Source organism: Nyctereutes procyonoides, unplaced genomic scaffold (genome assembly GCF_905146905.1).
Source record: "Nyctereutes procyonoides isolate TBG_1078 unplaced genomic scaffold, NYPRO_anot_genome, whole genome shotgun sequence".
In the NCBI taxonomy this organism is placed as follows: domain Eukaryota; kingdom Metazoa; phylum Chordata; class Mammalia; order Carnivora; family Canidae; genus Nyctereutes; species Nyctereutes procyonoides.
Window position 1 is genome coordinate 25,891,642 of NW_026575046.1, and position 14,655 is coordinate 25,906,296.

The 14,655-nt window shown below is 39.4% G+C and overlaps 1 protein-coding gene across 1 annotated transcript in view; it reads left to right on the forward strand.

Moving 5' to 3' along the window:
* The window catches only part of ITGA2 (integrin subunit alpha 2), a 101,583-nt gene that overhangs the window by 18,299 nt on the left and 68,629 nt on the right, over positions 1 to 14,655 (forward strand). The window contains exon 2 of the mRNA XM_055324997.1: positions 8,203 to 8,323. Coding sequence (XP_055180972.1) covers positions 8,203 to 8,323 — 121 coding nt within the window. The remainder of the gene's footprint in view (positions 1 to 8,202; positions 8,324 to 14,655) is intronic.

Genomic DNA, 14,655 nt, shown 5'->3' on the forward strand with positions numbered 1-14,655 from the left:
TTGTGTAGAAAGCAAAACTTTCAAGCAATGAATTTAGATGTTTAGCTGAAAATTTTCCCAGCAAAATGTTGAAAGTGATGCTTGCTTTTTCCTTGCTGAATGTAGTAAAGTGCAAGAGGAATGAGAAATTGAGAAATTCAACAAAACAGAACAGTAACCTAATGATGAGACACTCTCAGCCTATACAGATTGCAAAAATGAAAGCTAATATTAGGAGACTCATTGTTAAGAAAGTGTTGTTCTAACGAATAGGCCAAGGGTGTGGTTGGTAAACTTTGCATAACAGATTAGGCATGTGATTCATGGATCCTCTCAACCATCTCAGCAGAGGTCAGCAATAGAGATGAGGTTATCCAGGAAAGGTCTGTGGAGAACTCTCTTGTGTAATGGCATAGATCCCCATGATGTACACAGGAGACCTATGAGCTTTTAGGACTATTGTTTCAGCAGCAATGCTGCCACCTTGGACTAATGGGATAGAGAAGTAGAGGCCAGTAGAGCTGTTGTAGGCTCAGAGGACAGAGCCTTGAGCCACAGAGGATTATTCTCAGGCCTTTAAACCTAATGGAATTTGACCTGCTATGTTAAACTTTCTTGGTACCTATGACCCATCATTCCTTCTAATTTCTTCCTTTTGAATTGGAAATGTCAGTCCCATACCTGTTACACCACTATATTCTAGCAGCAGACAACTCATTTTCAAGCTTCATAGACCCACAGAGGAAGAGAAATTTCTCCCCAGAACAGACCAGCCCTGGAGTCTCACCTATCCCTGATTTAGATAAGAGTGTTTCTCCTGGTCTCTTCCACAAAATTGTGGAAAAGCACAATTTTCCTGGGAAATGTGGCTTTCCCCTAAGAGTGTTCCCCAGGGTCTTGGTGATTGCTAGAACTTCCTGCTGCCCCTGCAATCCCTGGTTCACTAACCTATGCCTCTGCTCCTGGCAGTCCCCTGTGGCTTCTGAGGAGGACCATTTTATATATCTTTATCTAGATTTAGATATAGATATAATGATTAATTTGGATTTTTTTATTGAGATGTAATTAACATATGACATTAAGTTACTTTCAGGTGTACAACATAATGATTCTATGTATGTGTGTATTGTGAAATGATCACAATGAGTCTAGTTGATATCCATCACTACATGTAGTTTTTTCTTATGATGATAACTTTTAAGATACACTTTCTTAGCAACTTTCAAATATACAATACGAGGTTTTTAACTGAACTCACCATGCTGTGCATTATATCTCCGTGACTTATTTATTTTATAACTGGAAGAGTTATTATGTTTTTATTTACTGGTTAGCAGAGCTATTTCCCCCCTAAAATGCCAGCATACATCTGCAGGAATGGGCCAGAGTATAATCTGAGCATCCTAGTTAAAAACACCATGCTCTTCCCAAATCTACCTCCTGTTACTGACCTTGAGTCTCTTCTCTTAAAATGAATTTCTCCCCTTATATTTCCCTGGACCTTTTTGCAAATGAACCTCTTCCATGAAAAGTGTGCCCCACCAGCCCTTCAACACATGTAGACATTCTTAAATTTTGCATTGACCACACAAATTAGACCCTCCTTCTGCCATCTTTTACTACAAACATAGGTCATTAATCTCTTACAATGATATTTTGGAAGTCAATAAACTTCCCCTGACAAATTTTTGTTGGCAAATATAGAATGATCTGTTTTGTTTTATACATTTATTTCTGCTCTTGTTTTCAAAAGATTTCTTTCCTATCTGAGCTTCACTACATTTTGAGAACAAAACTGGATTAACTATATCTAATCCCCAAACATATATTTCTCTTTTGAATTATCTCATAACTTAAAATTGGGTTCCAGAATAAAGTGGGAGAACAAATTTCATATTTGCTGAAATTAATTCTTAAATTATTAAGGCTCCCCAAACATCATTTTCAGAGATGAGCAGGAACTCTCAGGGCAGGAGGTTCTCTAAAATATTTTTAAATGAATGGAAGAAAAAATAATTCTATATTAATCAAGGTGTGCTTATCTATCTGGTTTGCCTATGGATATTAAAATGATAACAAGCCAAGTTATAATCAATTATTTTGGGCATAGAGGAAATGAGTTAGATTTCCAGAGGATACAATGCTTAAATTTGCAGTAAATTCCAGTGAGATTCACTGGAATACTTCGACTGAATTACTGTCAACAAATGCACATCAAGGTCACCTTTGATCAATACTTTGAGTTTGCTGCACTGTTATTGTATTCACAGACATTCACGTAAGGACACAAAGGGAAGATTTACATTTTGGGTAATAATATGTCCCTGGCAGGACACAGCTCAAGTCACCTTGAAACTCACTATGTCCAATGCAGAACTGCAAACATATAAATTAATAAAACAATCTATGATTTTCTGTGCCAATTTTTTTTATCCCCTCCTCTTCTCTTTCACATCTCTATACTGCTGAGCAGTATGTCCCTTGTGCCCTATGACTTTTGCCTTTCTCTTTATATTATGAATTTCAGCTTGTCCTTCAAGGTCCAGATTAATTACCACCTCTTCTGTGAAGCCTTCAAACTTATATTTACCCTCTTTTCAACTTTTGGTTCAGGGTTCTTTGTAGTTCTCTGAAATTTAATATTCATCCCATTATGATGTAATTTTTTGGTTGTCCTCAAATTATCAGGAAGAAGCTCAAAGACAGTAGAGATCTTGTCTGTTTTGTGCCAAGCATTTTCTAGTTCCTGAAGATATAGCAATGAACAAAAGGGCTAGATAAATATGTTTTGAATGATCCATTTACTGGATCATTCAGTGGGTACAGACATATGGGCTTGGTTGTAGGGGAAGGGATAATATGGTTGTTATTTTCCACATTAGCCAGTTAAATTATGAGAACAGATATAGAAACATATTTCTATGCATAATGGGACTTCAAAGAAAGGATAGATATTGAATTAGGCATAATACTTACATTAAATTTACATAAGCTAATTACTTATCATAGGCTAAGTGTGAAATGATGACATTGTTAGTGAATTAGTTGTAGGTATGTATTTAAAATGATATAAGTGATCTTTTGTCCCTTAAACTTCCCTATATTCCAAATTATCATTGAAGAACATATTAATTAAAAATTCATTTCATTCAACAAATATACTAGATGCTGAGAAAATAAGAATGAATAAAAGAAATAAAATCTGAGCTCTCAAGGAGTTTAGGTCTTACTAGGCAGGAAAAGACACAAAATAATGCAGATACAGAAGATACTTTCAGATAATTAGTGCTGTGATAGTGGTATATTAATGAAGTAGAGTGTTGCTGCTAGAGAGAAGAGTCAGGGGAAGTCTCTATGAGGAAAGCAGAGACCTAAATATTGAATAGGTGCCAAGACATAGATGCTGAGTTGGGAGGAAATGTGGTAGGCGGTGGGTCAAGCAGTTGCAAAGGCCATAAGCAGAATGAACTGCTTGTGCTCAAAGGACAGAAGGAAAGCTAGTGTGGCTGGAACATAGTGACAAAGGAGGGTAGTAAAACTGAAGTCACCAATAATACAAGGTCAGATAATGAATAACATTTGAAACCATGGTAAGAAAATTGGATTTTATTCTTGGTGCATGGATAAGATACTGGGATAGTTCTATGACCAAAGGAAGCAAGAACATAAAATAGGAAAAGGACAGTCTCTTCAACAAATGGTGTTGGAAAAACTGAACAGATGCATGCACAAGAATGAAACTGAACCATTTTCTTTTACCATACACAAAAATAAACTCAAAATGGATGAAAGATCTAAATGTGAGATCTGAAACAATAAAATTCCTAGAAGAAAATATAGGCAATAATTTGGTATCACTGTACAAACATTTTTCTAGGTATGTGTCCTCTGGGAAAGGAAATAAAAGCAAAATTAAACTATTGGGACTAAACCAAACTAAAATGTTTCTGCACAGTGAAAGAAACCATCAACAAAACAAAAAGACAGCCCAGTGACTAGGAGAAGATATTTACAAGCAATATATCCAATAATGGGTTAATATCCAAAATATATAAAAAAACTGAGAGGGTGCTTGGGTGGCTCAGTCACTTAAGCATCTGCCTTCAGCTCAGATCATGAGCCCAGGGTTCTGGGATTGAGTCCCACATTAGGCTCTATGCTCTGCAGGGTGATTTCTTCTTCCTTTTTCTCTGCCTACCACTCCCTCTGCTTGTGCTCCCTCTCTCTGTCAAATAAATAAATAAAATCTTTTCAAAAAATCTTATAAAACTCCACACCAGAAAAACAATCCAATTAAAAATCATCAGAAGACACGAACAGACATTTCTCCAAAGATTACATCCAGATGGCCAACAGACAAGTGAAAAGATGCTCAACATCATTCATCCTCAGGGAAATGAAAATCAAAACCATATTGACATACCACCTCACACCTGTCAGAATGGCTAAAATCAAAAACACAAGAAACAACAAGGGTTGGTGAGAATGCAGAGGAAAAAGAACCCTTATGCACTTTATGGGAATGTAATTTTGTGCAGCCGCTGTGGAAAACAGTATGGGGATTCCTCAAAAAATTGAAAATAGAGTTACCATTGACCCAGTAGTCCACTACTGGTATTTATCCAAGGAATACAAAAACACAAATTCAAAAACATATAAGTACCCCAATGTTGCAGCATTATTTACAATAGCCAAGATACGGAAGCAACCCAAGTGTTCATCAATTGATGAATGGATAAAGAAAATGTGGTACATGTGAATATGTATATAATACTTGAGAAAAATAAATGAATAAATAAAAGACACTGAGATATTTTTAGCAGAGAAATGAAATGATCTGAAATGATCTGATTTATATTTTTGAATAATAGTTTATATGCATGTATTTACATGTACTTATGTGTGACATACATATGTATGTATAACATGTATATATTAATGTAATATATAAATACGTATTTATATGTAACATATATAAATTGAAATTTAGCTGCTAGATGATAAAATGAATTCCAGTGTGATTTTATGTCATGTGATCTGCTGAAGTCTAATTAAGTCTAATTAATCAAAATGACATCATTACAGTCATATGTGGCCTTCCCAGTGTTAGATATTAGAAAAGTAGGAGCATTTGACATCATCTCCCCAAGATTTTGCTGGTATGTTGGAGCTTTGGTAACATATTTAAATAGCATTTATTAAGTTCTGTACCATGAGGTGAAGTTAAACTGGTTTTTTTTTTTTTTTTGGCTGAGTACAGTATACTTTATTGATGATACATGACAAGGTAGGGCTCCCCAGGCCCCTCCCCTTCCTTGGGGTCTGGGATGTAAATTGGAGGTCAGGAGATTCTCAGTGTGTTGGGGCATTAAGTTGGGGCAGGGACTCCCCAGCTGCTGAGGGCCTCTTGTTCTTGCTGGGGCTGGTGGTCCAGGAGGCCCTTACTCCTTGGAGGCCATGTGGACCATGAGGTCCACCACCCGGTTGCCGTAGCCAAATTCATTGTCATACCAGGAATTGAGCTTGACGAAGTGGTCATTGAGGGCAATGCCAGCCCCGGCGTCGAAGGTGATAGAGTGGTGTCACTGTTGAAGTCACAGGAGACAGCCTGGTCCTCAGTGTAGCCCAGGATGCCCTTGAGGGGGCCCTCCGATGCCTTCTTCACCACCTTCTTGATGTCGCATATTTGGAAGCTTCCTCCAGGCGGCAGGTCAGATCCACAACTGACTCGTTGGGGTGGGGACACGGAAGGCCACGCCAGTGAGCTTCCCGTTCAGCTCAGGGATGATCTTGCCCACAGCCTTGGCGGCGCCAGTGGAAGCAGGGATGATGTTCTGGGCAGCCCCGCCGCCGCCACACCACAGCTTCCCAGAGGGGCTGTGCACAATCTTCTGGGTGGCAGTGACGGCCTGGACGGTGTCATGAGGCCCTCCACGATGCCGAAGTGGTCATGGATGAGTTTGGCTAGAGGATCCAAGCAGTTGGTGGTGCAGGAGGCGTTGCTGACAATCTTGAGGGAGTTGTCCTACTTCTCATGGCTCCCACCCATCGCAAACATGGGGGCATCAGCAGAAGGAGCAGAGATGATGACCCTCTTGGCCCTGCCCGTCAAGTGAGCCCCAGCCTTCTCCATGGTGGTGAAGACCCCAGTGGAACCCACAACATACTCAGCACCAGCATCACCCCATTTGATGTTGGCGGGATCTCGCTCCTGGAAGATGGAGATGGCCTTCCCGTTGATGCCAAGTCTCCCGTTCTCAGCCTTGACTGTGCCGTGGAATTTGCCGTGGGTAGAATCATACTGGAACAGGTACACCATGTAGTTGAGATAAATGAGGAGGTCATTGATGGCGACAGTATCCACTTTGCCAGAGTTAACAGCAGCCCTGGTGACCAGGCGCCTGGTAGGGCCCGATCCGTCCACTCCTCCCTTCACCAGCGTGTCTCCCGCCGGGCTGGCCCTGCGCCGCAGGTGCGGCTGTCTGTCCAACAGGGAGGAGCCCAGAGTCTGAAGTAAAACTGTTGATTGAGGGCCGCCTGGGTAGCTCAGTGGTTGAGCATCTGCCTTCGGCTCAGGGTATGATCCTGGAGTCCTGGGATCGAGTCCCACTTTGGGCTCCCCTTGGGGAGCCTGCTTCTCCCTCTGCCTGTGTGTCTCTGCCTCTCTGTCTCTCATAAATAAATAAATAAAATCTTTAAACTGTTGATTGAAAACACTCGTGTTCTGAATGTCAGTTCTGTTTCCATGATTAATTTGCTATGTTGTTTTCTTCTGCATTTTATTTCCTGAAAAATAAGAAGAGGCAGTGGTACATGTGAAACATAGATGTAAGAGAAATTTTGTGAAAGTACAGCCATGTGGATTTTGCTATAGCGTATTTCAAAATTGCTATTTGTCCTTCTATTGCCAGCAGACCACATTTCTAAGAAATAATGAGCCGAGCTCTCTTGAATGAACAGATCCGTGGTGGAATGACTTTGGCACATGGAGAAGCACAGTAACTACTTTAAGTCCCCCAAGCTCTATCGCGGGCTTCATAATGCTCCAGCCACTGTGCAGAATCAGCTCCCAGGAGTACGCAGCACAATGAAGAGCAAGTCCTCTTTTCTCAGTCTTTCAGTGCCTGAAACAATAGATTTATGAACTGTGTGCTTTCACTGCTGCCCAGAAAGTGGGCTATTCTTCCGTGAAAACACATATTAATAGATCGTGGAGGTCAGTTTTAAAGAACCCCCTCTGCCTTCAGTGTCTGCAAAGATAAACCCTGATGTCAAACAGCATGAAGCGCACTCCCATCCCCACAGACAGCACTAGTATCCACGCACAGCTTGCTTTCTCTAGAATGAAGGACTGACAGGCATCAGCCTCACTCCTTCCCCTCTTCCCTTTCCATCACAAATAAGGTTTTTCAAAAAAAGGCTCTCAGAGCTTTTAGCCTATCAAAGTCTTTGTTGTTTGTGAAAATGATTATTGTTTCTTGAGCCTTCAGAAAGAAGCATCAAAAACCAAAACCACTTTTGACAGTTCTCAGGGGAATAAAAGTGATAGGACACCATCCCCTACATTTTCATCCTCAAAAATGAGCTCCTCTGAAAGAAAATGATGTAGTTTTCAAGGAGCTGTGATTTTTCTTCCTCCTTTTATGTAGTCAGCAGTGCTTTTCCACCATATATTTCATACGGAATCCATGTCAAAAATCTTCAGGGGAATTTAGGAGAAAAGGTAGATAGCCTTCAGCCTCTGCCCTTGGGCAGCTAGGAGTCTCATTGTGTTAGGAAGGACAAAGAGAACTGAAGTTACTTAAGAGTCCCTAGAGGTAACATGTGGTTTAACAATTCAAACTTGAAATCAGACAGCCCTGTGTTCAAATTCTTCCCTTACCCTTATTCCTTTAGACTTGTATGACATGCTGATCTCCAGAAACCTTAGAAATCTTTGCAAAACAAATATAATATTAATCATCTCCTAGGGATGCTATGAGGATGAATGAGGTAATGAATCATGCATATAAAGTATTAAGCATGGTACCAGAGCCCCAAATAAGAACTTAAAAAGCATTAGCTAGTGAATAAAAAAAAAAGCATTATCTATTATTTCTTAGTAAACAGTAATGAGAATAAATGTTATATAAAACAATTTTTTAAGTGGCCCTTAAGAATTATATTACAAACTTAATATTCACAAATTGTAAATATGGACTATTTTTTTCATTTTTTTAATAGGCATTTTAAATTGTTGTATGGCATATAATGTTGGTCTCCTAGAAGCAAAGATATTTTCCGGTCCTTCAAGTGAACAGTTTGGCTATGCAGTCCAGCAGTTTATAAATCCAAAAGGCAACTGGTAAGAATATTCTCTTTATGATTTCAATAAGAATACTATATAAATTTAATATTCAATTCCAATTACTTGTTTGGATTGGTACATAAGTATATTATTAATAGATAGCCCCCAAATATCCTTAAATGACGGCTCTTTCCTTGAGAGTTGATAAATTTGAGATTGATAATTAATGAGATGGTGTAATAGTACTTTTTAAAAACCTAGATAGAAAACTTTTCCTAAATATTTTGTAGTACATTTATAGTAGTAGTTTTGACCATTTAATTAATGGATGGAGGGATGGAGGGAGGGAAGGGAAGGGAGGGACAAATGGGCTGGTGGGTGAATGGATAGATAGATCGATAGATACATAGATAGGGTTGTTTTCATTTCTTATTCTGCAAACAGGTATCCACCATTGCGCTTTTGCAAATGGTCAACTAGCTAATGCTGCCTCTTAGCCAGATGGTAGAATTTTCCCCCCTAAATTTTTTCCTTCAGCAAGGCTGTATCTACTGGGTCATTCTAGGTCAATCTTCCCTCCTCTGTGTGGCACAGGATTCTCAGAAGACTTCATGAAAAATTTACAGTTAGCTTTCTCTAGTGCATTTTTATCATTTGTTTTTGCCTGAAAGTGCACCTGGTTTTTTAATGCTGCGTAATGGTTACATTTAAACCATGGTTACATTTATATGCACTATCTTCATGGATATGGAAATATATACCTCCACAGCTGGTTTAAGTTTCTCATAAAAATAATGAAAATAATGTAGGGGAATTCAGATGATTCTGAAAGTTGTCTTTAAGTTGAAGAACTGTAGCTCCTCCCTTGCCAGTCCTGCTGTTCACTGGTCACAAGAATCCTGCCACTGGAACCTTATCTCCTTGTTGCAGCAGAAGGTTCCAGACTTACCCTATAGCTTGCAATGTGGATCCTTTAGCGTTCTTTCCAATTATTGAATGGGCTATTGTTGGCTTATCAAGTAAAAGCTATAATTAATAGTATTTTTTCTGTGTGAACTTATGTTTGATGCTTAAAAATTAAATTTAAGGAAACATTTAAAATCCAGATTATCCACATTTTGAAGCATGCCTATCTGTGTGATAAGGAAATAAAATGAAATTATCACTCAGGAGGGCACTATGTGTCAGAAGGCATCTTGAAGGAAGTGACTCATGAGGTGGGTCTCAAGGGGAGGAAATGAATAGTCAGGAGAAAAGCATTAACTAATATGAGGAGACTTGGAAAGCAAGGTGCATTGCAGTTTGTCAGTCATTTGGAAGGATAAGAATGGTCTGGTTAAAAACCCAAAGAGTAGTAATTATTGACAGCATTTGGGGTATGAGAGCACATGTCTAACAATTATCTTATTATGCTTTGTTAATCATAAACTGTAGTCAAGAGTGTAGGAAGATGTTATGGTTGGAATAGTTTGACCTTGGAATCTAGCACATAAAGTTGCTGATGACCCACAATTTTACATGTCCAGCCCCGGATTCTTTCCTGAAATGTAGATACCCAGAACAACCATCACGGCATTGATGCCTACATACCAAACTTAACATACCAAACTTAAATAAATATTTGATTTTCTGTACCAGTGATGAGACCGAAAATCCTTGACTCCTCTCTTTCTGTCACCTCCCCCCATATCTCATCCATTAGTCAGTGCCATTGATACCACCACCAAAATACATGTGATAACAGACTGTTGGTTAACCCTATCTTCCCTGCAGCCCCTGCTCAAACCAACGTGAGTCCTTGCTGCAACCCCTTCGTAACCCACCTTCTGCTTCCCTTCTTACCCCTCAGGGCAGGCTCATAAATGCTTAAATACATGATTCAAATAATGTCACTCCCTAGATTAAAACCTTCTGTGGCTTCCAACTGCAATTAGAATACATTAAAATTATTTAAAGGATCTTCCATGATCTGGTCGCAGTGTACCTATCCTGTCTCATGATTTACCCCCTCACTCTTGCACCCCATGAACTGTGTCTTCTGTCCGTCCCTTGAACACACTAAACTCATTACTATGTCAAAGCTTCTGCAAATGCTTTTCTCCTGGAAGGAGAAGTCTCCCCAGGATCTTCACTTGCTTGCTTGGTTCCCGTTGTTCAGTCTCCACTCAAATGTCTTCTCTTCATAGAAACTTTTCAGAGCATGTCTACCTAAATGAGCACTTCAGCACACCTCGCGGCCATTCTCCTACCTTCCGTGCAAATTTATTTTATGTAGATTAGTTATTACTATCTGAAATCACCTTTGTCTGCATGCTCATCGTCTATCTTCTGCCCTGAAGAGACAGAAGTGCATTGTTTTTTTCCAGTGGCATGTACTCAGAAGCCAGAGTGCTATCTAGCACCAAGTTAGGGGATCATTAATTATTTGCTGAATGATTGAATGAAAGCCCTATTTCCAAATGACTCACCTGAGGTACTCTATGAAGTGAACAATAGTAGTTTGACTTAAGTATGAGCTGAACAAGACCTTTGGAGGGACTCTGAAGTTCTGTTTCATAAGTGTGGCCTTGCTGAGGATAATCTGCGATCAAGCTTGAGGTTGTTCTTTTTAAATGATAAAGTCAAGGTTGTTCTTTCTGGGACAAGGTAAATCTAAAATAAAGAGCCACCATCAGTAGTAGATGCTATTAGAGATGATAAACCTATCAAGGGTTGGAGGGCAACTCAACTACTGGCCACACTGCAGGTTGGAAGTTGAATAAGACAAACCAGGACAAAATGTTGACAGGGATCTAGCAAGCAGAGTCCCAGGAAAGTGAGAGGCAGCCATACACCCTTTCTCTCTCCATGATTCTCTCTGAGCATACAAAACATTGTTAAAATATGAATGTCTTAGCAACTATGATAAGATTCTGGTGTTGATCAGGTTATGTCCAGACCAACGACACTAGACATTCTTAAGTCCCTCTGTGGCCTTCTTATGACATTCCTGAAAGATGTATAAACATAGGACAATGACTACTGGAAAACAAGTCACCACTCTGTTATTGGCTGGTCTAATGCCTTTAACTCCAGTATAGAGCTTTCTGGTAAGGTGTAATGTCAGGCTTATCAAGGCCTTACTTCCCTCAAGCCTGTCTATAACACCAGCTGCTATGAGCGTACCCTGGCACACAAGAAGAGAAAGGCGAGTTGTCTTCCTGAGAGGCTAATCCTATGGCAAGGCACAGCTGGAAGGAAAGAGAGCCGAAGCCAGCCTGGCATGCCAGTCTGCCCTTCCACCCTGCTGGCCTTGTTAAAGCAAAGCAGCAGAAGAGGTCGAGTCATGGACGTGATCTGCGAATCCACCACAGGCGGAACACAGGGTGAGGTACAGCGTAGGAAATGTCGACCATACCTTTAAGGAGTGTGGAGTAGAGCCAAAGAGGAAGCTTGATATGTAGAGCTTGCAACCATGAGTAATACCAGAGATATAGTAAGGGCCAACCCCAGGTGGTTAATAGCGCTGGTGTTCCCTCAGTGTCACTAACTGTATGATTTTACTGTGAAGAGTTCATTTTTTCCTCCCACGGCCTGGGACACTTGACGGACAAGATTTGCTCCTGGCCCCACTCTCATGAGCCTGGCCCTGCCAAGGTGCCTGGCTGCAGAGGTGCCTGGCAGAGGCAGCCAATGGCTTTTCCCACTTGCTGGAGCAGGCCACAGCTAGGACCAGCGGCCCTCACGGCTCTCAGGCTCAAGGAAAATAGTATGAAACTTGAAATCCAGAATCGCCTATTTGTTTTGACGATTGGCACTATGCCGGTCTCCACTCCTAATTTATGAAACTGCACAGACGTTATAGAAGTAGCAGATGTGAGAAGGACTGTTTAAACATTAACTTTCCTCCTGATACTAATCAAGTTAGCTTTGGGCACAGAAAGTGGGATTATTGTGAATTCCTTTAATAACTGAGTCTTTTTCTCTTGGATTTATGTAACACACACACACACTCACACACTCTTGTTTTCTTTACTCTCTTACTGCTTGTTCTGAAGCTTTCTTTGACTTTCTTTACCATCTGTATTGTTGAGCCCCAACTCTATCTCTCAGCCCTTTCCTTCCTTCTGACAACTTGCTTCTGGCTCTAGTCTAAGTTTTCTTAAACCATGCTCCTTATTTTTCAAGTACCGCTTCAACTGTTCCATATGTCCCATGTTTCTTTCCTTTAAAAAAAAAAGATTTTATTTATTCATGAAGGACACAGAGAGAGAGAGAGAGGCAGAGACACAGGCAGAGGGAGAAGCAGGCTCCATGCAGGGAGCCTGATATGGGACTTGATCCCACGTTGCCAGGATCACACCCTGGAGTGAAGGCAGCACTAAACTGCTGAGCCACCCGGGCTGCCCATGTCCCATGTTTCTAAGAATTTATAGGTGTAGTCTACACTGGATTGTACAAGAGCTTAACAAAATTATCTTGATGCTTTTGTTTGTTTTATTTATTGTACTTTTACTGCACTGTGGACTTTTACTCTGGAAATAGTAGTGATGTGGCTTTGAGAATTCTAGAGTTATTTTTAAGTCTCAAATAAGCTATCTATAGGCAAGATTACCTCCTAAGCAGAGCAGCAGTGTGCCCCTCTGTAAGTAAAGCTGTGGTCTGCTCTCCCTTCAATGTCACTTTGAGGCCTCCATCATACACACAGGATGTTCAAATGTAGATGATGCAATTCTTATCAGAAGCAATTATACAAAGGATTGAGATATGTTTAAAGTCATTTCCTGGAAGCTTATGGTGCTATGTACTGTCTCTGTCTAATCCGAAGGCCTGCCGCATGAATAGTCCGAGTTCATTATATGACTCAAAAACCTTAGAACAGTCACTTGTGTAACCAAAACTGTCTGGCAGTAAGGGGTATTTCCAGTGGAAGAGATGTAATTTCTTGTGTCAGCAAGGACTAGTGCATGCTTGTTTAAGAAAAGAAGAGAAATATAATGAACATATATTATGGCCAATAAAAAATTCCATTTATATATGAGCTTATATTATAGTTCTAACTTTCTAACTAAGAAAAATATGAATAAAGCTCTAAGTGTGTTATAAATGTACCAACTTGTCTATAGGATATATGGAAGAGAATTTTAGATAAATAAGAAACATTCAATTCAATACACATATCAAAGATTATGTCATATATAGGTTGGAATAACAGTATTTGATATTTACTGATATTTACAATATTTAAAAGTACTGAGGACTCTTTCTTTGCCAAATGCATAATGCTCACAATGGCTGTATTATTACTCCTTTTACAAATGAGGGGACCCGGACTTAGAAAGTTTAACTAGTGTGCCTAAGATTACAGAGCTAAGAAGTAATATGCATACAGTAGATTAATGCAAAACAAAGATAAATGTTCCAAGCATACATATTTTTTTAAATATCCAAGGAGGAGAGTGGCAGAAAATAATTGGTATTTATAAAAAATATTTAATTATAATTGTCATATAAACTTTATAAAGTAATATCAACTTCATTCAGTATTTTGAATGAAAATTTCTGTTACAAAACAGCATTGCATGGACAGAGATGACAGTCACCATCTATCTTTTCATTCTCTCATAGATAGATAATTTGTCATATTAGGAGCCAGAGCACAAGGGTTTTACCCTCAGCTTCCCCACGGGTAGCTGAGTGACTTAGAGAAAGTCTACAACCTCTCTGGAGTACAAAGAGAGGGCCATCCCTATCAAACTGGAATGTTTTGAGCACCTTGTGAGAGAATAAAAGTAAAGCACTTCACTGGTGAAATCCAAATAAAATCTGTAGTTTAGTTTAAAAAAAAAAAGTAATGTACTTCAAAAACAAAAGTGCTCTAGGAATAAATCTAACCAACGAGGTGAAAGACCTGTACTTGGAAAACTATAAAACACTAATGAAAGAAATTGAAGAAGACTCAAAGAAAGGGAAGGATATTCCAGGTCATAGGTTGGAGGAACAAACATTGTTAAAGTATCTATACTACCCAAAGCAATTTACACATTTAGTGCAATCCCTATCAAAATATCAACAGCATTCTTCACAGAGCTAGAACACAGAATCCTAAAATTTGTATAGAACCCCAGAAGGCCCTGATTTGTCAAAGCAATCTTGAAAAAGCAAAGCAAAGCTGGAGGCATCACAATTCTGGACTTAAAGTTATATTACAAAGCTGTAATAATCAAAATAGTATCATATTGGTACAAAGACACATAGATCAATGGAACAGAATAAAAATGAGAAATAAGCCCACAACTATACAATTAATCCTCAGTAAAGCAGGAAAAGACAGTCTCTTCAACAAATGATGTGGGGAAAACTGGACAGCTACATGCAAAAGTAAGAAACTTTCTTACATCATATACAAA